General features: G+C 64.1%; 3 protein-coding genes across 3 annotated transcripts; 2 read left to right on the top strand and 1 right to left on the bottom strand.

The window, feature by feature from the left end:
• Nucleotides 1-36: 36 nt before the first annotated feature.
• Nucleotides 37-1,362, bottom strand: CHLRE_17g744347v5 (uncharacterized protein). Its single transcript, XM_043072713.1, has 2 exons — nucleotides 1,169-1,362; nucleotides 37-1,059 (listed from the first exon to the last, which is right to left on the bottom strand). Exons 1-2 carry the CDS (start codon nucleotides 1,179-1,181, stop codon nucleotides 164-166), a joined length of 909 nt encoding a protein of 302 aa, XP_042915172.1. The 5' UTR covers nucleotides 1,182-1,362; the 3' UTR covers nucleotides 37-163.
• A 150-nt stretch (nucleotides 1,363-1,512) lies between these two features.
• On the top strand, nucleotides 1,513-4,294 carry CHLRE_17g744397v5 (uncharacterized protein). Its single transcript, XM_043072714.1, has 6 exons — nucleotides 1,513-2,056; nucleotides 2,275-2,333; nucleotides 2,581-2,743; nucleotides 3,032-3,061; nucleotides 3,295-3,516; nucleotides 3,769-4,294. Exons 1-6 carry the CDS (start codon nucleotides 1,772-1,774, stop codon nucleotides 3,898-3,900), a joined length of 891 nt encoding a protein of 296 aa, XP_042915173.1. The 5' UTR covers nucleotides 1,513-1,771; the 3' UTR covers nucleotides 3,901-4,294.
• Nucleotides 4,295-4,362: 68 nt separating this feature from the next.
• Nucleotides 4,363-21,615, top strand: CHLRE_17g744447v5 (uncharacterized protein). The gene is made up of 35 exons (XM_043072715.1): nucleotides 4,363-4,753; nucleotides 4,860-5,067; nucleotides 6,126-6,233; nucleotides 6,557-6,627; nucleotides 7,132-7,219; nucleotides 7,695-7,858; nucleotides 8,262-8,338; nucleotides 8,568-8,690; nucleotides 9,262-9,385; nucleotides 9,578-9,635; nucleotides 10,032-10,166; nucleotides 10,548-10,721; nucleotides 11,102-11,268; nucleotides 11,407-11,496; nucleotides 11,721-11,775; nucleotides 12,046-12,207; nucleotides 12,532-12,666; nucleotides 13,035-13,209; nucleotides 13,438-13,529; nucleotides 13,735-13,801; nucleotides 14,126-14,190; nucleotides 14,552-14,704; nucleotides 15,337-15,429; nucleotides 15,833-15,925; nucleotides 16,141-16,254; nucleotides 16,563-16,660; nucleotides 16,894-16,963; nucleotides 17,410-17,464; nucleotides 17,906-18,011; nucleotides 18,537-18,651; nucleotides 19,048-19,206; nucleotides 19,622-19,741; nucleotides 20,042-20,159; nucleotides 20,541-20,590; nucleotides 20,760-21,615. Exons 2-35 carry the CDS (start codon nucleotides 4,864-4,866, stop codon nucleotides 20,937-20,939), a joined length of 3,858 nt encoding a protein of 1,285 aa, XP_042915174.1. The 5' UTR covers nucleotides 4,363-4,753; nucleotides 4,860-4,863; the 3' UTR covers nucleotides 20,940-21,615.
• Nucleotides 21,616-21,832: the final 217 nt, after the last annotated feature.

Below are 21,832 nucleotides of genomic sequence, written 5' to 3' on the forward strand. Positions count from 1 at the left end.
ACCGCTATGAAATAACAAGTATCACTGGGCCACATGCAAAAGGAGGCGTTTGGCACAATCGCTTCCAGCACACTTCATCATGCTGTTCCTGTATCCCTCGCCTCCCTGTCTCCGTCGCGCCATGCCAACATCGCCAATTGCTGTGCCCTCACTGTTCACCTGCTCATCGACCCAGGATAACGGGCACAACCACCACCGTCCTCGGCTTGCGCAGCAGCGCCGCTGCCAGCAGCAGCTGCGTGGTCGCGTCGGAGCCGCCTCCGCTGCTACTGCCGCTGCTGCTGCCCATCCCCTGATTCGACGAATCCACGGTGATGGGATTGATAACGGTCACAGGCGTGCTGGTATATACATTGATAGTGGGCGCTACAGCCCCGCCACTAAATGCCCCACCACCGCTGCTGCTGCTGCTGCTGCTGCTGCTACTGCTACTGCCGACGCTGCTGCCTCCAGCAGGCCCCAAACCCGCCGGCAGAGCAATCTGCTGCATCATGCTGCCGCCGGGTGAACCTGGTGCCACTGCTGCTGCCGCACCCTGCCCTGCTGCTGCTCCGCGGCCGCCTCCGCTGCTACTGCCGCTGCTGTCGTCCATAACCACGGCCCAGAACAGCCGACCCAACACCGCACCCGCCACCGCCACCGCCGCCTCGTGCTCCACGTCATCAGCAGCAGCAGCACTGCTGCCCTGTCCGCCGCCGGCGCTGCCGCCGGCGCTGCCGCCGGCGCTGCCAGGGCCAGGGTCCCACAGCGTGCGGGTGTTGGCCGTTGCACTGCTACTGCCGCTGCTACTGCCACTGTTGCTGCGGCCACTAAAAGGGCTGTCCGCTTGCAGCAAGCGGCGGCTGCCCAGCGCCAGTGGTGGTGTTGGGAAATGTGCCGCTGCCGCTCTTGCGACCGTTGATGCTGACGCTTGCTTACCGGCCAGGGCTGCGGCGCGAGCAGCAGCGGCGCCCGCAGTGGGGCCAGTGGGGGCGGCTGCTGCGGTTCTGCCACCCGTGGTCGCCAGCAGTAGCGTGAGCAGCAGCGGCAGCGGCTGCAGCAGCAGCGGCTGTAGCAGCGCTGATCGCGGCAGCGAACGGCCGGACAGCGTGCGCTGCTTCTGCTGCTGTTGGCCCCGGTTGCTGCTAGCAACGCCGCGGGTCTGTTGCACTGGTGGGCTGCATGCTACCTTCGCTGTGCATCTTCGCCCCGTAGCGGCAAAGGATTGGGCATTGATACTCGCTCTGTTCGTTCGCCGAGTCATGTCAGAAGGTCGTCAACGCCGGCAGTGGAGACCTGCTCTTCCGCATTGCGGAGTTGTCGCTGTACCCCTGTCATGCGGCAAGGCGGGAGGAGCTCTACAAGTGACGTTGCAAACTAGTCGGTTGCGATACAGCAACCGATGAACGGAGCAGTCGCGGAAAACGTGGGCCAGGCGATCCCGGCGCCGCGAAGGAGCTGGAAACATGGCTGACGGGTCCCGGTCATGCCTCATTGCTCGTCCACAAGCTGCCGACAAGCTGTCACGACATTCACAACTCCGGGAAGAACACGGCACCAGCCCGGTTTCTCCGCGCGGACCGGCCCTGCAACGCTTTCACGGTTTCATATACCCGGCCCCTCCACCTCAAATCCGTCTCCTCACCTCCCCCATCCCCGCAAAAGAAGTACACATACCCTCGCCGCTGGCCCTTCCCCGCTGACCCGTTCCTGACTCCTGGCTCCTGACCCTGACTCGGGCTCACCCGACACCCGACACCCGGTACCTTAAGCCGGACTGTACACGCGCCTCATGGTCCTCAACCACCGCGCCGGCAGCAGCAGGGCGCCGCCGACACTGCCGCCGGTGCCCGATGGCGCCGAGGAAGAGGCCGCAGCAGCCGCCGCGCCGCCACCAGTGACGACCGCGGCACCGGCAGGCCGCGGCGGCAGGCGGCAGGGCGGCGGCGGCGGTGGAAATGGCGGCGGGGTGCCGCACCGGCACGCGCCCCTGTTCCGCGGCGGCGGTGGCGGTGTGGGCGGGGGCGGTCTGCCGCTGGGTCGATACCTGCTGCTGGTGGTGGTGGCGTTTGCGGCGGTGAGCGAGGCGGGATGGAGCTGGTGGGGGCATTGATTCGTTCCATGGCCTGAGCCGGAGGCGCACGGGCGGCGGGGATGGAACTGCGGAAGGGGGCAGCTTGTGTGCAGCAGAGCTTGCACCAGTTCGGCTATTTCACAGTGCGTGCATTGCTGCGCCTATCCTTGGTTCCATCCCCGCCACCCGCCACCTCATCCCCACCCAACCCCGCCCTTCAGGTTTCAGCGCTGTGGCTGGCGCCAGCCGTGAGCGCCCGTGGCCTCAGGAACTACGTAAGGTGAGGATGAGGGAGGTGGGCGAGGGGATGGAGTGGGTGGTGAGCTGAACAAAAACACAGCAAGGCACTGCACACGGCCAGCCGATGGCGCTCTTGTTCAAACACACGCTGACAGCTGCCGTGGCGTCACCTCCGCATCATAAATTGACCGTTGACCATTACCCATTTCCGGGTTGCCAACCAACAACCTGATGCACCGTGCAATCGGGCTGCCCTCCTTGCTGACTCCGCCCCGCCCCCTCCACAGCTGCGCCTCTCCGCCCTGCCTGCCCACCACCGCCGAGGCCGGCGCCACCGCCGGCAGTGCCCTGGAGCTGCCGCCGCCGCAGACCTCCTCCTCCTCTGCCGCCGCCGCCGCCGCTCAGCCAGGCAGCGGCAGTCGCCCCCTGGTGGGCGCCACACCCGGAACGGTGTGTGTGGGACGGGGGGATGGAGGCGGGCCTGGCAAGGGACGTGATTCACGTGAAGTAATGTGGAAGCGAAGGAGGCATCGAGGATCCATTGAGTCCATTTAGGAGTTGACCCGGACCCATTCATGACGACACTTTTAGGGTGGCCATGTGCGGGCCATGCTTCTGCAGACCGCTAACAGAGCGTGACAGGTTGCTGCAGGCGGATTGACAGCTGAGCAACTTCCCCTTCGCCCTGCTGCAACCCTCGCCTGTCCCCCGCCCTGGTGTTTCCTGCCACCCGCGCAGACCACTGGTTCGGGGCCGGGCTACACAGGGGTAAGCGGTGCGTGCGCGCCTGTGTGCAGCGCCGCCGTACGCCGCCGTACGCCGCCATATGCTGCCACACGCCGCCATGCGGGGGCAAATCCCAATCTCAGTCACAAGCGATCTCATATCATACTGCCAGCATTCGCGGCGGGTGCTCACGCATCTCAACCTCTTCCTATGACGCCCATACCCCATTCCACCCCATGCTACCTTGCTTCCCTGATTCCCCCCCACGCACGCAGACCGGCTCCGGGACCACGGCCGTCCTCTCAGAGTTCGTGCCCGCCAGCCCCTCCCCCGCCCCCGCCCCGGCGTCGGCCCAGGCCTTCGCGGCCGCCGCCGCGCCGCCATACACCCCCACTGTGGTGGGCAGCGGCGGCATCAACGTCATCTCCTCCAACCCCATCTCCATCAGCAACCCCATCAACATCAAGAACCCCAACGTCAACCACGACCTCAACAAGGTGCGTTTGGGTGTGACGGGGGTGCCGAGGCTGCCAAACACCGTGCGTATGGCGGGATGCAGCAAAGGTACTGACTCTGTACTCAAGAAGCCCGAGCCCGCAAACATGTTCTACAGCAGACTTTGCTGATCTGAACCTACCTGACCCGACACTCAACATACGTGTGCAAGCTGCTACGTTGCGCGCCAACGTGCCATGTCCGCTGCCGCCGAGTCCCTAGGCTCCCTGCGTTCAATCCTTCCCTGCCTGCAGGTGGGGGCGCTGGGTGCGGGCGGCCCGGCGGTGGGCGGCAAGGCCGCGCTGCTGCAGGGCGTGGCCGGACTCATAAACGGCGTGGGCGCCATTGGAGGCGCGCTGCTGGGCGGCCGCCGCCGGGCGGGCTGAGCGGCAGGAGCAAGGGGAGGAGCGGACGAGGCAGAGGCGAAGGAGACGCAGGCTGGCGGAGGCTGCACAGGCCCACGCGTGATTATAAGGATTGGACCTGTGGCGCAGCGCGCGGCGGCACGGCATTGCCATGCAAGCTGGCGGTGGATGAGTAAGTGCCGTGTGTGAAAGCATGGCTGTCTAGGAAGGCCGGCTGCTTGGTCGGCGCGGGACGTGAACGCGAGGGGGGGCTGATGATTGGCTGGCAATGCGGAATTCAGATAATGCCATTGTGATATTTGAGCGTCGCTGGCGCAAATGTGATGTTGCGATATTACAAATAATGCACACCGCGTGCTCCGTGTGATTTGTGGCATCCGTCCAAGGCGAGGCGCGTATCGAGGGGAAACCCGAGGCCTGCGTGCGTGCTGGTGCCCATGTTGGATTCCTTGCTGTGTATCGTACCACCACCGCGATGGGCCGGTATAACCCGCCTGCAGCGCCTTTCCCCCATATAGCAGGGTGCTGCCCTGCAGCTGCTTCACCTGTAACTTGCAAGCTTGCAACACGTTAAGCAGGACACCGATCAACGTGTCCATCCTCTCTTTGTCTTCCTCCCTTGGGCTTTGCCCGCGTAAGACGCAGTTGCTCTGTTCATTTGAATCTGTGCATATTATAGAGCAAGGATGACAGGGGACTTGGCGGCGGGAACGCCCGGTCCGCCCGGCAAGCCAGCCGTGCTGGCAAAGGGCCTGGAGCGAATCTTACTACTTAAGCGTGTTACGGGCGTAAGCAGATTGGACGTATGGCCATTCCTCGTGCTATATGCGCTGATCCTGGTCAAGACGTTCTATCACGCGAGCCGGTTTGAATGGTGGGTGACCTCCAGAACAAACAATTTGTTGTGTACTTAACATAAGGCTCACAAATCACCTGGAAGTTGCCATAACCGGCTACGCACCGGCTCAACCACCGCGCAGGGAGATGTTCACGTACCACTGCTATGGCATGGCGGGAGCCGCGGTTTTGAACATTCTGACACATCTGTTCACGCACTGGAGCATCCGCTTCCGCGCGTATGCCTCCACGGCTGCGATTGCGGACATCGACGACGGGGAGTGCGTCCTGGTGGTGCCCGTCAAGTTCAATGGCAGCACAGAGCTGGTGCCGCTGGATCGGCGGATCGTGGTGGGTTGCTGAGAGGGCGTGGGGGTGGGGGGTGGTGGGGGTGGGGATGGGGTGGGGGCTGGAAAGGGCCAGAGCTGCGCGAAGGGAGGGTGGGGTGGCGATGCGCAGGGCTGACCGCGCGTGTATAGGGGGTCCGGCTGGGCGTGGACTGGCCGCATTCGGATGTGTGTGTGTGTGCGTGTGTGTGTGTTTGTGTGTGTGTGTGTGTGTGTGTATGTGTGTGTGTGTGTGTGTGTGTGTGTGTGTGTGTGTGTGTGTGTGTGTGTGTGTGTGTGTGTGTGTGTGTGTGTGTGTGTGAGAGCTAGATCAGAGATAGGGCGAGGGGGGCCTGGATGTGGCGGATGGGGCTGGCGGGGAATGTGAATGTGGGCCGCGGGGGGTGCCTGGGCGGGTGGCTGGAGGGGCTGGGAAAAGCAGGTCGGGATACCGCTACTTCCCGTATGCGAGGGCGATGAGGAGAGAGCGACCCGGGGCACAAGCTGGTTGGGGTGTGCGGAGCAGCACGCCCGCGAGGTAGCTGCAGGGGGAGGGTGTGTGAGTGTGGTTGGGGAGGGGGCGCAGTTGGCAGTGCGTCTCCAGATCCAGAGGTACGCGACAGACCCAGATGTGCAGGTGTGAGGCGTGTGTATGTGTGTTGGGGGGGTGGAGGGGGGGTTGGGGGTGGAGGCCACGAGGCAATTGCAATGCCGACCGTCAGGCGGGGTTGGTCCGGGCCTTGCAAGTGCCGGGCCTTGCAAACCCAAACGTGGGATAGGGGCAGCCGCAGGGCAGCCCAGGCGCCCTGTGACTGTGGGCGCTTCACAGGGCGCCATTGGGCCCCACCACCGGGATTGGACTGGGGCCCACCGCGGGGTCTCACCGTGGGGTTCCACTGGAAGCGCTTCCTTGGCATCAGGCACGTGCAAACATCCATGTAGTACCGGTATTTTCAATCACGGCATATACAACAAAATCGCATGAGCTCGCACCCTATGCAAGGCCGTGTCGCGCCCTCTCAACACCGCATTCTCGCAAGCCATGACTGGAAACCCGCCCCGTGCCTGTCTCACCCTCTGCAGAAGGAGGGCATCACGGAAACGGAGGAGCTGAGCTTTGACTTCCGGCGGCAACGCTTCGTGTACGACCCCTCCCGGCACGCCTTTGAGAAGCTGAGGTTCCCGGACAAGGTGGGGGGCGGGGAGTGCGGGGGAGATCGGGGTGGGGTAGGGGAGGCAGGGGGGTATGGGGGCTGGGCGGCAGCAGGAGCGGCAGGAGCAGGAGCGCAAGCGACGGCAGCGGCTGTGGATGGCAGGCCTAGGGGGCGCTGAGCATGAGGACGGTGGAATTGAAGGCAGGCGTGGGCGCCGTGTCCTCGCCAGCCGCTTTGGACAGCGGGTGTGCGGGTGTGAGCACATGTGTATGCCTCTACTACACTGGCGGGGCTACCAGACCACACAGGCGACCTCCATCCGGCCAACCCGCCGCTCGCCCCGCCGCCTCGGCCTCGCAGGAGACGTTTGAGTTCTACGGCAAGGCCAGCGGCCACGGCTCAGAGGCCAAGCAGCTGGCCGCGTTTGACCGGTGAGCTTGGCGCGGCGGGAAGGGAGCGGCAGAGGCGGGAAGGCGGGGTAGTGGCAACAGCGGCGGAAAAAGTGGCAGAGTGGCCGTGACGGGGATGGTGCGCAAGGGCAGGTGGTGTTGGCATCACGGGCGGGGTGCGGGTGACGCGCGGCTGCAGAGTCTAGCTGGGAGTGCGTCTGGCTCCAGCCCGGCTTGTAGCCCCCCGCCCTCATAATCTTATCTCGCGGACCCGTCACCACATCGCATCTCCTCTCGTCGCGCCCTTTACGCCTCGCAAGCCTTCCCCGCGCCCTCTGCTGCCCTCCAACCCGCCGCCGTCCTGCCCCTTGTTGTGTATCTAATCACTCCGTTCTCCATGGATGGCTAACGCCCCCCTTTCCCCGCCCTCCCCCTCCCCCGACTTCACTTCTTACTTAATCATGAATGTAACCCCCTCCTCCTCCTCCCCCTCCTCCCCCTCCTCCTCCTCCTCCACCTCCCCCTCCTCCTCCTCCCCCTTTCCAGCTACGGCCCCAACAAGGTGGACGTGCCGCTGCCGGCCTTCAGCGAGCTGCTCAAGGAGCACCTGGTGGCGCCCTTCTTCGTGTTCCAGGTGTGTGTGTGTGTTGTGTGGGGGGAAAGGAACATGGGGGGAGGAGGAGGAGGACGAGGACGGAGCTTTGGGGGTGGGGGAGTAGGGGGGGGGGGTGGGGGAGTAAGGGGGGGTGGGGGAGTAAGGGTGGGTGGGTGGGGGTTGTCGTCATGACGTCATCAACTGGATACCAGGGGGGAGGACTGAGGGAGGCTCGCGGGGGTCAGCGCTTTAGGGTGTGGAGCGAGGCAGTCACAGGAGAGGCGGCGTTTGGTGGAGTGGTCTGGGCAGGAGAGGATGGTGGTGGAGGCAGGGCAGCATGTGTGTTTCCATGCCGGACGCGGCGGAGGGGGGCAGCTGTTGACAGTCCTGGGACCCTGAGACCGGAAGGCCGGCGAACCCTCCACTGCGTGTCACTTCATAATGCCCATCTCCCCCCACTTGGGCCCGGGCACATAACCCCACCTCTTAACCCCCCTGCCTGCCGCCCTGCCAGGTGTTCTGTGTGGCTCTGTGGGCCCTGGACGAGTACTTCTACTACTCGGCCTTCACGCTGTTCATGCTGGTCACCTTTGAGAGCACCGTGGTGGGCCAGCGCCTGCGCAACCTCAAGGAGCTGCGCAGCCTGCAGACGGCCAAGCAGCCCATCTTCGTGTACAGGTGGGCAGGGGGGATGGGGCGGGTGGCCGTCCGTATCCAGATGGAGTGAATAATATTTGATCTACAAAAAAATTGGAGGGGGTTAGGACGAAAATGGGTGGATGGAGTCCGAGGCGCGCGGGGTGGAGTACTGGGGTGATAGCGTGCCGGTCAGCTGGTGGGTGGGTGGATGGGTGGGTGGGTGGGTGGGTGGGGTTGTAGATACCAGCCCAGACTAAACCAAACCCAATGCAATATGGGGGCTGGGGACGCGGTGGCGCGCTGTGGTCTGTGGCCCGCCATTCCAACTCTCACCCCCACACCTCAAATACCCCACCTCACCTCAACCATTCCACCTCACCACCTGGCCACCTGGCCACCCGCCACCTGCCACACACGCGGCGGTCACCTGCCCTACCCACAGGAGCGGCAAGTGGGAGCTGATGCCGGGCGAGTCGCTGCTGCCCGGAGACGTCATCTCCATCGGCCGACCCACCAGCGGTGAGGCGGACGAGGGGCGGGAGGGCTGGCGGGAGGGCGGGAGGGTGGGCGGTTCTAGTTCCAGCGCCCTAACGCCGCTCCTGACGCCCACTTTGCAACCCCCTACCCCCTGGACATCGGCAACACCGCGTCTACTATGCTACTGTACCTGGCTACGCCTTCACTTCTTAAATAATCATGACTGTAACCCCCTCCCCCCCTCGCCCTCGCCCTCGCCCCCCTCTCACAGACTCCTCCGGCTCCGGCGGCGACCAGGTGGTGCCCGCCGACTGCCTGCTGCTGGCCGGCAGCTGCATCGCGGAGGAGGCGGTGCTCACGGGCGAGAGCACGCCGCAGTGGAAGAGCAACATCGGTGAGGGTGGGCGGCGGGCGTGGGTCTGTGTGGTGGGGGGCGGGTGTGTGTGTGTGTGGGGGGGGGGGATGTAAGGACCAGCCAGAACTAAGTCAAACCAAGTTAAACGAGTGGTGGGGGTGGGGCGGGTTTGAAAGGATCTGGATGGGTGGGTGGAGGGCGCGATGTCTGAGTGAGAAGGGGCAAATGGGAAAGGCAGTGGGCAGGCGTAGGAAGTGAGCGACCGCAATCCTTAACAGCGACGATACTAGGCCGCAGGAGAACTGGAGCTGTGCCCGGGCGTCGGCACTGATTCCGCCACCCCCGCACCTGCGCACCCTCCTGGTGCCCCCGCCCCTGAACCCGCCCCTGGTCGTGCCTCACCTCCCGCCGCTGCCACCGCCCCGCCTATGCCCCTCCTCGCCCCGCCGCTCCCCTACGCCTGCTGTCTACTTCGCTACACTTCTCTGTACCAATCTGTGCATCCCACACACATACGCACATACGCATACACACACGCACAGTTTCAGTTTTTATACAATCATGAATGCAACCCCCACATAGCTAACCATGAATGTGACCCTCCCAACAGGCGACGAGGTGTCGTCCGAGTCCGCCGGCCGCTCGCGGTTGTCCAACAAGGCGCACAAGCACCACATCCTGTTCGGCGGCACCAAGATCCTGCAGCACAGCGGCGACAAGGCGGCGCGCATCCGGTGAGGGGGGGGGATGGGTGGGGGGAAGGGGCCGGGCGGCCGGGGGGTGGGGCGGGGTGGGGGCGGCAGCAGGTAACGAGTCCGGGAGCGACGCCATTGCACGTACGGACTGTTGTTTGCAAGCGAGCGCCTGCCTACCCCCATCCCTCCCCTCACCTGCCTCCCCTCCCTCCCTGCCTCCGCCCACCGCAGTACCCCCGACGGCGGCTGTCTGGCGGTGGTCCTACGCACCGGCTTCGAGACGGCGCAGGTGGGTGGGTGGGCCGGTGGCAGCGGGTGGGCGGGTGGGTGGGCACCGGATAGCTGAGCGGTGGGTGGGTGGGTGGGCGGGTGGACAGCTTAGTTGGAGGTGGGTGGGTTGACCAGCAATGTGCGTGTCACACAGGGCCCCTCACTGCCCCTCACCGCGCCACTACGGGTGCCGCTGTGCCACTGAGTACATACCGTACATGGAACAGCCCCGCTCCCACTTCTCCCTATCTGCTGCGACCATGCGCCGTTGTTACAACGCCTAGACCCCCTGCCCTCCCCCTCTTTTGCATCGGTTTCGGTTTAGTCTGGGCTGGTATCTACACCCCTTCCCCCTCTACCACTTCCTTAACTAATCATGAGTGTATCTCCCCCTCCCACGCCTCCTCCCCCCCAGGGCCGGCTGATGCGCACCATCCTGTTCTCCACGGAGCGTGTGTCCGCCAACAACGCCGAGGCGGGGCTGTTCATCGCCTTCCTGCTGTGCTTCGCGCTGGCGGCCGCCTACTACGTGCTGGTGCACGGACTGGAGGTGTGTGTGGATGGGGTGGGGGTTGTAGATACCAGCCCAGATTAAACCAAACCCAATGCAATAGAGCGATGAGGGGGTGGGGGGTGGGGGTGAAATGCCCTGTGAATCCGCAAGTGCAACGAATAGAGTCCCATCCGTCATCATCATCCGAAAGCCTGGGGAGAGGAGGGGAGGGAGGGAGGGGTTTAACAGGGGTTTAACAGTTGGTAATTGAAGCGCCTTTTGGTAATTGAAGCGCCTTATGAGCAGTGCCTAGTGCTCTCTGGTCTTCTCACTTAGTCTGCAACCTGCCTCCTGCCCCTTCCCTCCCCTCCCCTGACCTACCCAACCCCCTATCTCTCCCTCTTTCCTTCTCCGCCTCCCCCCCCTTCCTCCCTGCAGGACCCCACCCGCAGCCGCTTCAAGCTGTTCCTGAACTGCGTCATGATCGTCACCTCCGTCATCCCGCCCGAGCTGCCCATGGAGCTGTCGCTGGCCGTGAACGCCTCGCTGCTGGCGCTGGCCAAGAAGCGCGTGTTCTGCACCGAGCCCTTCCGCATCCCCTTCGCCGGCAAGGTGCGAGGGCGGTGGTGGCGGTTGGGAGGTTGCAAGGTTAGAACATTGGGAACAGGATACAAGCGGGGGATTCAGGGGACAGCATGGTTGGGGGGAGGAGATGGTGGTGTTGGCGTTGGTGGTGTGGTGGACTTGTGGTCTTGCATGGGCCGCTGCCCCCGCTTTCTGTTCCACTGGGCGTCCGCATTTCAGAACGCCTCACTCCCCATCGCCGTCCACTCGCACCGCCGCCGGCCCTCCACGCTTTATTTCATATGCGTGTGGCCGATGTAATCCGTCCATCTGTCTGTTATGCACGGCTACCCCTCACTCCCCCCCTTGTGCCCCTTCGTCCACTTCGCATGAGCGTAACCCCAACGGCTACTCCCCTCACCCCGCAGGTGGAGGTGTGCTGCTTCGACAAGACCGGCACGCTGACCTCGGACCACCTGCTGCTGGAGGGGCTGGTGGGAGACCCCGAGCCGCGCCCGCCGCCGCCGCCCGCAGCCACACCCGCCGGCGAGGAGGGCGGCGCCAGCAGCAAGAGCGGCAAGCGCGTCAAGTTCAGGTGCGTGGGTGGGCATGTTGGCCTCCCCACCACGTTACCCCCCAGACATCGGTACCAACGCGCCGGCTATGCTACTGCTCCTGGCTACTGTTCCTACGTCTTCACTTCTTTTTACTAATCATAAATGTAAACCCCCAGGGACGAGCCCAAGGAGCTGGGCAAGGCCAAGGCCGGCGGCGACCTGGATGCGGACGAGCTGGCAGACCCGCACCTGATCAAGGACCCCAGGTGAGGGGGTGGGGCCAGGAGGGCGGCACAGTGTGGGCCCACGGGGACAGTGTGGGCCCACAGGGGCACAGTGTGGGGCCCAGGAGATGCTGCGCGTGCGAAAGGTGCGAGAGGCGCAGTACGTATGTCGGTGTGAACCTGCGGAAGTCGTTCATGCTTTCCAGCAGGGGCCCTGACCCGTGGTGGTGTGTGTGCCTGCACCTTTGTTTGTACTGCTGCTGCAGGCGCTTCGGCGCACGTGCCACCCTGGTGCTGGCGGCGTGCCACAGCCTGGTGCAGGTGAGGGGAGGGGGGGGGGGAGAGCGGGGGCACATGAGAGAGGGAGTGTCTGTGTTGGGGGGGGGTGTTGCGTGATGCGGTATGTGCTGTGGGGCACGGGCCTTGCGAGGGCGCACAGGATAGGCCGCATTGTGTGAGCTGCAGGCACGCCGCCTGACCGCATGTGTTTCTTTTTTCTCACCGCCCCGCCACGTTGGCCTGGCCGCACTCAGCCTGACGTCCTACATGGCGATTGTGTCGGGTGTGCCCCACTGCCTTGCATTTCCACAGGTGATGGCTCAGGAGGATAGCAAGGACAAGGAGAAGGAGAAGGCTGACAAGGACAAAGCGGACAAGGACAAGAGCGGTGGCGGCAAGGAGAAGGACAAGGAGAAGGACAAGGAGCGGGAGAGCGAGGTGGTGGGAGACCCGCTGGAGAAGGCGGCGCTTGAGGTGAGGCAGGCGGCACGGTGGGTGGGTGGCACGGTGGGTGGGTGGCTGGGTGCGTGGGTTTGAGCGGCAGGTGTGTGGCGCAGGTCCCCGTGGTGATGGAGGCCTCCTCATGATTGAGTCCTGTCCAGGAGCTGGGGCTGCCTGGGCCGGCCTGTCCTGACTCCGGTGTACACCAACCACCAACCTTGCGCGCCCCGCCCCGCCTCGGCCCCGCCCGACCAGGCCCACACCGGCTCCCTTACTCCGCTGCGCCGCTTCAACGCTTCCACATCTCCCTTGGCACCCATGCCTGAAACTCCCTTCCTCCCCTCCCGCTCTTTGCAGACCACCAACTGGTCCTTCTCGGGCGGCAGCACGGGCGGCGGCGGCGGCGGCAGCGGCGTGGACATGTCGTTCTCGCCCGACCGCCGCGTGCGCGCCACACTGCTGCACCGCTTCCACTTCTCGTCGCACCTCAAGGTGGGGCGGGCAGCCGCAGGGGGGGGGCGGGAGGTGGGGTCGTAGACACCAGCCCAAACTAAACGAACCCAATGTAATTTAGCGAGGAGGAGAGCGTGGCCTATGCTGTGGGGCTGGAGGGGGGTCGTAAGTATCAGCCCAAACTGGAGGGGAAGTTTAGTTGATGCCGGAACCCATGGGCGGCTGGCTGGGACACGTGTGGGTTTGTGTGGACGCAATGTACATAGTAGTGACGTAGTAGCTCGCCTTCTGCTCCCCGGCGCAAACCGCTGCCAACCAAACCCAAACCCGCGTCCTCGCCTTCTTACAAATAATCATGCCTGGAACCCAAACTCAACAACCCAACCCGACACGCCGCCCTCTTTCAGCGCATGTCGGCGGTGCTCCGGGTGGAAGACGACACGCCCGGCCTCCTGGGCGCCTCGCCCTACGCCTACGGCGACAGCCCGGCGCCCGGCGCCGTGCCGCCGGGGCCTGCCGCCACCGGGCCGCAGTTCGTGGTGGTGGCCAAGGGCGCACCGGAGGTGATCAAGGGCCTGCTGGGTGAGTGGGTGTGCGTGTGTCTGAGGCGTATGATTGGAGGCGTGTGTGGGTGTGTGTGTTTGTGGGAGGGGGTACTTGGGTGTGGGTGTGGGCGCCTGGCCGTTGGCTGGCTGGGTGAGCGCTTGGGTGACACGCGCCTCTAGATCCACACACGAACCCTCCCTCCCTCTTACTCTTCATATAGTCACACCACCCCGTCCACGCCCTCCCCCTGCCCTGCCCGCACAGCCTCGGTGCCCTCCGACTACGACGCCCAGTACAGGCGTTACGCGGCGGAGGGCGCCCGCGTCATTGCGCTGGCGCACAAGGCGCTGTCGCCGGTGAGGGGAGGGGAGGGGGAGCTTTGCGGGGCCCACTTCGGAGGGCGCTGCGGGGGGGCGCTGGGTTGGGCTGTCAGGGTCGCGGGGTCAGAACGGATGCTGGATGCTCAGGATGGGCGAGAAGGGCGCTTCCACCGGTTCCCAGCACCCGCTCACGCCCGCCCCCTCACTACCGCGTTTCCAAACATCCTTGCAACCCCCTCAGGACCTGGACTCGACCTCGGTGCGGGCGCTAAGCCGGGAGGCGGTGGAGTCGGAGCTCAACTTCGTGGGTGAGCCGGGCAGTCGACTACCCGTTTGAAGCCGTGAGCTAGGCAGGCAGGCGGTGTAAAAGCAATCACCTGGAGCTGGCATCACCGTGCACATTGCAGTGACGCACCAACCCCGCGTCGCCGCCCCTAAGCTGCCCTGTCCCGCCCCGCCTCCGCCCCCTGCACTGGTACCCGTTGTTCCACGCCTCCTCCCTGACCACGCATTTCCCCCCGCCCCGCCCCCCACGACTACTGTGTACCTTTGTACCTGGCTACGACTTCACTTCGTAAACTTAATGCATGTAATCCCCCCATGAATGTAACCCCCCCGCCCCCCTGCTCCAGGCTTCGCGGTGTTCCAGTGCCCGCTCAAGCCCGAGAGCGAGCCGGCGCTCAAGGAGCTCAGCCAGGTGCGTGTGTGTGTCTGTGTCTGTGTGTGTGTGTGATGTGTGTGTGTGTGTGTGTGCGTGTGTGTGTCTGTGTTTGATTGTATGCGTATGCGAGGAGAGATGTGTTTGTCGTGCTTTGCGTAGGACCTGGCTACCGTATGAATATGACATGGTAGAGTTGGCAGCTGCAAGCCACCTTCACCGGCCCTTTCCTGCACGGCTCCGCCCCCCTCTGCCTGCTTGCCCTGGGCCATCTCCATAACCCTGCGGGCCGCCCGCCCACATGCCTCCTGCCTGTGTGTGTTAAAGAGCACAAGGAAAACATTGCGCAAAGACAGTGTACGCCCTGTATATGCGTGTGTGTGTGTGTGTGTATGTGCAGTCGGCGCACCAGCTGCTGATGATCACGGGCGACGCGCCGCTGACGGCCTGCTACGCGGCGGCGCGGGTGCACATCGTGACGCGGCCGGTGCTGGTGTTGGGCCACGTGGAGGAGGACCGGGGACACGCGGGCGGCAGCGCGGGGGCGCGGGAGGTGAGGAGCGGGCGGGGGCGGGGGCAGGGAGAGGGGGGAGGTGCTTGTACATGTCAGGTGTCAGTGAGCACGAGGGAGGGAGGGAATGCGTGTCGGGCTGCAACGGCGATGACTGCCCTCGAGTGCCTAAACTCGTCTTACCTATTTTCAGAGCCCCCACAAGGGCTCTGCTGAAACCAATTGATGATGAGCCAAATTTCGTTGGGGTATTTGTGTGCTCGTCCCCTTGGTTACGCATGTCCTTTCAAAACGCGTGCAACATACATGCTCAACACATTCATAGTCTACGGCATGCATCCGGTGTGTGGCACAGCACAGGCCAGGATAGCTGGCGCATGCGGCGATGACTGCCCTCGAGTGCCTAACTCGTCTTACCTATTTTCAGAGTCCCCTCAAGGGGCGCGCTGCTGAAACAAATACACAATGAGCCGCCTGCACCACCTCTCAGACCGGGTTGCCGCGCAGAGGCCTTCCAGCGCCCCCTTGCACTGCTGCCCCACACCCGCATCTGCCCCACACCCGCATCTGACCCACACCCGCATCCGCCCCACACCTGCCGCCTGCCGCCTACCTTCCCGCCACCCGCACCTCTCACCTGCCACCCACACCTCTCACCTGCCGCCCCCTCGCAGCCCGGCACGGAGCCGGACGCGGCGTTCGTGTGGTCCAGCCCGGACGAGGCGGTGCAGCTGCCCTTCAGCCGCGTGTGGGACGACATGCTCAAGGTGGGGCGCGGGTGGTGGGGCGGTGGGGCAGTGGTAGGAGTGGCCTTGGGCTGGCGGCCATGGGGGTGGTGGTGTAGGTTGGGATGGGGATCGAGGCCACTGGCTGGGGCTGTGAATAGATACCGGAACTAGTGGAAACGGCGGAATGGGTGGTGGAGCCACGGTCGTGCGTGCTTGGCATGCTTGCCGGCATAGCCGTTTGTTCTTGCACCCACAACCCCAAATCCCAGGCTGCTTTGAAACGCGCCCGCTCCGTAAACCCCACGCTTTAAATCCCTACCCCTAGGTTAAACCCCACGATTACACCCCTACCGTCTACCAGTTTCTTAACTAGTCATGAATGCGACCCCTACCCCTAACCTCGGAACCCCTACGCCTGCCCCCCCCCCCCTTCCCACCCCAGGTTGCCTCCGAGTACGACCTCTGTGTCAGCGGCGACGCGCTGGCGCACGCCGCCGCCGTGGGCGCAGCCGACAAACTCATCCCGCTGTGTCAGGTGAGCGCGCCGGCGGGGAAAGGGACGGCGACCTCCACCTCGGAATGCCGTACTCACACGCACGCGCAGCCGTACTCGGCTTCCACGCTGGCACGTGTTGTCACGCTCCTGGTCTCGTGTTTTCCCCTGCTTCAAACTGCCCGCCCCTTGTCTTTACGGACGGCTATCCCCTTTCCTGTAATCAAAATGTAAACCCCCTCGCCTCGAGCGCGCAGGTGTTTGCGCGTGTGTCGCCCGACCAGAAGGAGCTGGTGGTGAAGACGCTGCGGGCGCACGGGGCGGTGACGCTCATGTGCGGAGACGGCACTAACGACGTGGGCGGACTCAAGGTGCGGGGAGCGGGGGGAGTGAGGGGCCGGGGGGGCTTGAGGGGCTGGGGGAACTGAGGGGCTGAGGGAGTGAGGGGGAGTTGCTTGCGCCGTTCCCACGAGAGCATGTACGGTAGTCTGAGAATGTGCCAGAAGCGGGGGGCTGAAGGCGTGAGGCGCTGGGGTTGTGTGGGAAGTAAGGCGCAGGACAAAGGTCCAGGGGTCACCTATGCCTGTGAGCTGGGCTGGTTTGTGGGCTGATGGCTTTCCCTGCACCACGCCGCCACCCACACCTCCACCTCACACACCTCCGCCCCCCACACCTCCAGGCTGCACATGTGGGCGTGGCACTGCTGACGGCCAGCGAGGGCTCCAAGAAGAAAAAGAAGAAGGACAAGGAGAAGGAGAAGGAAAAGCCCGTCGTCAAGTGAGTTGTGTGTGTGTGTTTGTGTGTGTGTGTGTGTGTGTGTGTGTGTGTGTGTGTGTGTCAGTGATTTGCAAGGTCGCTGACGCATGCGATGCGTCGCGGTGCAATACCCGTAGTGAAGATGCACACGCTATGTACACGCTGAGCGTGTCTGCGCCCACTCCCCTCATGTGCTTTCCTGATGTGCCGCGCTGACGGCTACGTGCGTGTGTGTTTTGGCGGTGGGCCCGCAGGAAGGGCCAGGGCACACTCAAGATGGAGGAGTGGATGCGGAATAACCCCGGCAAGCCCGTGACGCCGCAGGTGGGTGGGTGGGTGGGTGAATGGGTTGCCGTGGATGGCGGGTTGCAGTGGGTGGCGGTGGGCGGGCTGGCAAAGCAGCAGGCAAGTTCATGGCGCGGGGCGGAGGCAGGGGGGGACGCCCCGCATACCGGCTGCAACGGCGATGACTGCCCTCGAGTGCCTAACTCGTCTTACCTATTTTCAGAACCCCCACAAGGGGCGCTGCTGAAAGCAATAGTTGATGAGCCGTCGCAACAAGTCAGCCGAGGGTTTAATGCACCTTCTGCATCTCGCCGCCCATGCCTGGCATTGCCGCGCCTCCACTTTTCGCTTGGCCCCTTGGCCTTCCACCTTCCGTTTGGCCCCGCTGCCGGCGTTTTGTCTACTTCCTTCTCCATGTCGCCTGCTGTTCTTCATCCCACCAACCCCCATTGCGGAATCGTCCCACAACTCTCTCCACCTCGCAGATGGAGCGCTGGGCCAAGATGATTGACCAGATGGAGGGCGCTGCCGGACCCATGGGTGCGTGCGCCGGGCTGCCGGGCAGCCGGCCGGTGTGGGGTGTTTGGAGGGGCGCCTTATGTGAGGACACACACACACACACACACACACACACACACACACACACACACACATAACAAAACAAACCCCAGACACACACATGCACACACGCCACACGGCTGAGGCGTCGCCGTGCGACACACGTTGTGGTGCTGTCCCCACACATACCCACACACCACATCCTCACACTCAACGGTTCACGCACGCAATCCCTTGCCTCAACACATCCTCACTTTTCCCCACCCACCCTCCCGGCTGCGCCTTCACTTCTCAATAATCATGAATGCAAACCTCCACACACACACACACACACACACACACACACACACACACACACACACACACACACACAGGGCGGGCTTCGTTTTTTTCAACACACACACACACACACACACCGCGCAGACGCCGACCTGCCCATGCTCAAGCCCGGCGACGCCTCCATGGCCTCGCCCTTCACCGCCAAGGCCACCAGCGTGGCGCCGGTCACCGACATCATCAAGCAGGGCAGGTGGGGGGGGAGGGCGGCGTACAAGGGGAGGGGAAGAGGATGTTGGGGAGGGGGGGAGGAGGAGGAGGGTTTGTGAGAGGGAGTAGTGAAGGCGGGTGGAGCGGCGATCGTGGGCTGGGACCGGGCGACAGTTTGGGCAGCGCGGGTTTAGGCACTCGCGTGAGTTTGAAGTTCATGACGGGGGCGACAGGAAGAGGGATAGGCATGTGCTGATGGCCGGCCGCAAACGGCGATGACTGCCCTCGAGTGCTTAACTCGTCTTACCTATTTTCAGAGCCCCCACAAGTGGGGCGCTGCTGAACAATGAGCCGCCGCCGCCGTTGTGCATCGCCATCTGGGGTCCTCCTCCCGCCAACATTCGCACAAACGCATCGCCTTTCGTTCATACACATCTTGCACATCAATCTTTCAGTGACCAATCGTGCCTCCACCCTTCCCCCGCCCGCCCCCCTGTTCCCCCAAGATTGTCCACTAGAACCCACTTCTTAGCTCTTCATAATCGTAATGCCCCCCCCTCCGCTTCAGGTGCACGCTGGTGACGACGGTCCAGATGTTCAAGATCCTGGGCCTGACCTGCCTGTCCACCGCCTACTCGCTCAGTGTGCTGTACCTGCAGGGCGTCAAGCTAAGCGACACGCAGGTGGGAGACAGGGGGGTTTGGGGCGGCAGGGGGGTTCGGGGGGGGGGTTGCAAGGATTGGTACAGAGAAGTGTAGCGAGGTAGACAGCAGGTGTGGTGTGTGTGGGGGGGGGCGGCGGATGAAGGGGTGGTGGGAGGCAGCGGGAGGCGGCAGCAGGGAGGTGGAGATCCCAGGGCGGCCCGCTTGCAAACCCCGCGCCATCACTCCGTTCTGCATGGACGGCAACGCCCTCGAGTGTCACACACATACACACGCGCCCCTCCTTCGCGCTTGGTGGGCTGCTTCTGGGTCTTGGTTCATTTGCGACCGATTTGAGAGCCCCCCACCCTCATTTGTTGAACTAATCGTGAATGTGGCCCCCGCCCCCACCCACCCCCACCCCTCCCCACCCCCCAGGCCACGGTGACGGGCATGCTGTCCGCCGCGCAGTTCCTGTTCATCAGCCAGGCCAAGCCGCTGGAGGCGCTGGGCCCGGTGCGGCCGCACCCCACCATCTTCAACGCCTACTTTTTCGGCTCGCTGCTGGGGCAGTTCGGAGTGCACCTGGCGCTGCTGGTAAGGCTTGGGGGTGTGTGGGGGGAGGAGGGGAGGAGGGGGGAGGAGAGAAAGAGGGGGAGGGGGAAAGGGGCAGGAGAGGGAAAGGGAAAGGGAAAGGGAGAGGGAGAGGGGCGGTTCTATGCCTAAGCCCGATGAAGCTGGTCCCAATAGTCAAGGATGTGTCGCCAAACCCAGAGCGGGAGGGGAAGGGGCGCGATAGCTTTTCCGCTTGGAGTGTCTGTGTGGTCCTGCGGTGCCGCTGCGCTGCATCCTGTGTGCCGCCGCATGTGCGGCCGCGTGACAACCCCGTGAGTCGCATTGGACGATTGAGAGCGGATTCGTGGGAACGAATACAATCCTTTACTTTCGTCTACCAAACTCTGCACCTTCCTCGCCCCTGTCCCCCCGCCCTCACGCCCCCAATTCCCTCCAGATCTACTTTTACCGCATGGCCCTGGCCGCCATGCCCGAGACCGACCGCCTGGGCAGCGACAGCGAGTTCAAGCCCAACCTGGTCAACACCGTGTGCTACATCGTGCAGGCCGTGGTGCAGGTGTGTGTGTGGGTGGGGGGGGGGGCGGGCGAGGTGGAGGGGGAGGGGGAGGGGGAGGGAGCAGGCGAGGAGGGACCAAAGGAGGTGGTTGCTTATCGCTGCCCATGAGGCCATGACACGAGGCACCCGTCCCGCCATTGTGGCACCTCCGCTGCTCGCTGCCTTCATGGGGGCTCTAGCTGGCCTGCCGAACATGGCGTATGCCCACCTCCCCGTCCCCCCGCCTGCCTTCACTCCACTGGGGCGTGGAATTGACTACCCGCCCACCCGGCCCCATTCCCACCCGGCCCCCACCCCCAGATGATGACGTTCGCGGTCAACTACGTGGGGCACCCCTTCAACAGCAGCCTGGTGGAGAACCGCGGGCTCTTCAACAGCCTGCGCATCAGCGCCGCCTTCCTGTTCGTGGTGGCTACAGGTGTGGGGTTGCGGGCGGGGAGGGAGGGGGGTTTCTAGATACCAGCCCAAACTAAACCAAACCAACGAAAACGAGGGGAGTGCAGGCAGAGGCGTTAGTTGTAAGCGATAATACTTATGGGATGTGGGCCGAGGGGGGTTTTTAGACACCAGCCCAAACTAGACTGAACCCACAGCAAAAGGGAGGCGGGGGGGAGAGAGGCGCGGGAGGGAGGGAGGGACCGTGGCTGCGGTCGGCCCGATAACTTGAACGGCATTGCCGTACGCACATTGCCAGGTAGTTGTCATGCGTCAATCAGCTGTGAATCCCGGGGCAAAGGCAGAATGAACACGCTCAACAATGCTGACGCGTCCGCTGCGGCCTGGGTAACACGATGTGCAGAGATCGTGCCGGACATCAACAACTCCATCGGCATGGTGCCTATCCCCCAGGTGCGTGTTGTGTGTGTGGGAAGGGGAAGGGGGCGCAGGTCTCAATCATTGGTCGGTCGGTCGCGCGCGGTGTCCCCCTAATCCACTCCTGCCCTCCCTCCCTCCCTCACGCCTCCTCCTCCCCCTCCCTGCTCGCCCCTGCTCCTCCGCCCCCTCCTCGCCGCCACAGAACATCAAGGCGCAGCTGATCACGCTGTGCTTCGCCGCCTTCGTGGGCACCTGGCACCTGGAGCGCCTGCTGCGCGCGCTGTTCCCCGCGCCCATCCCGCCCGCCAAGGGCTACCAGGTCTACGCCGCCGACGTGAAGCGGCTGCAGCGGGCCGGAGTCATCCGCAAGAAGCTGGAGTGATGTGGCCTAGAGGGCTCTGATGTGGATTCGCGGGCTCTGATGTGTACCGTAGTAGAGGGCCTTGGTGTGGCATAGAGCGACGTGGGGAGTCTGAGCGGTTGAGGGCAGGGACTGGGCTGCTGGGTCCGAGAGCTGGGCTGGGCCCAGGAGTTTTGCAAGGGCCCAGAGCCAAGCTGGTTCGCTGTGGGCGAGGCTGCTGAGGAGCAAGGAGCTCGACTGATGTGGCGGGGGATGGCTGCTGAGGGGGTGGGTGGAGAGAGGCCCATTGACGGCGCACATCAGGACGTCACGGCACAGGGGAGGAAACTTAGTGAGCGGGCGAGTGACCCACAGTGACGGGTGCAGTGGCGCTTGCGACACGGAGAGGCGGAGCAGACGTGTGGATGGGGAGGCTGGGGCGAGAGGTTGGGATGGGGTGGGGTGGGGGGGTCGTGACAGGTGGTCAAGGTGGGTGGCAGTCAGCCCGTATGCGGGCTATCGTACCACTGGTGTGGGACCAGTCGGCGGCGAAGGGCTGGGCAGGGCTGGACGCGTGCAGGAAGGATGCGGTGGGCTTGGGTGCTAGCTCTTGTGCAGAGCGACAGGTAGCACGTTCTGGAAGGATTGCAGGGCTGCAGCACGAGAGCGCGCGGACATTGTGCTGCCTGTGGCGGCAAGCTTGTAATGTCGGCCTGAGGCTGATGCAAAGCCACTCCGCGGGGGCACGTCTGGATCACGCTCAGGCATTGGGTTCAGCTCCTGGCCCATGCCACCGTAACAGCAGCGGCAGCAGTGGTGGGGAGGGATGGTGGGTACACTGTACTTGACCCCCCTTGCCCACTGCCACAAGCGTGATAGCTGGATTGCGACCTGTCTTTGGAACATGCTGAGTCGCAACCTGGAAGCGGGGCGGC

This window comes from Chlamydomonas reinhardtii, chromosome 17 (assembly GCF_000002595.2).
Source record: "Chlamydomonas reinhardtii strain CC-503 cw92 mt+ chromosome 17, whole genome shotgun sequence".
Taxonomy (NCBI): domain Eukaryota; kingdom Viridiplantae; phylum Chlorophyta; class Chlorophyceae; order Chlamydomonadales; family Chlamydomonadaceae; genus Chlamydomonas; species Chlamydomonas reinhardtii.

Bases quoted from the DNA above. Each gene is read 5' to 3' on its own strand.
- CHLRE_17g744397v5 (XM_043072714.1), top strand. From the start codon at position 1,772: ATGGTCCTCAACCACCGCGCCGGCAGCAGCAGGGCGCCGCCGACACTG. The intron at 2,057-2,274 runs GTGAGCGAGGCG...CCCGCCCTTCAG, and splicing joins TGGTGGTGGCGTTTGCGGCG to GTTTCAGCGCTGTGGCTGGC. The intron at 3,062-3,294 runs GTAAGCGGTGCG...CCACGCACGCAG, and splicing joins CGGGGCCGGGCTACACAGGG to ACCGGCTCCGGGACCACGGC.
- CHLRE_17g744447v5 (XM_043072715.1), top strand. From the start codon at position 4,864: ATGTTCACGTACCACTGCTATGGCATGGCGGGAGCCGCGGTTTTGAAC. The intron at 9,386-9,577 runs GTGAGGGGGGGG...CGCCCACCGCAG, and splicing joins GACAAGGCGGCGCGCATCCG to TACCCCCGACGGCGGCTGTC. The intron at 15,430-15,832 runs GTGGGGCGCGGG...TTCCCACCCCAG, and splicing joins TGTGGGACGACATGCTCAAG to GTTGCCTCCGAGTACGACCT.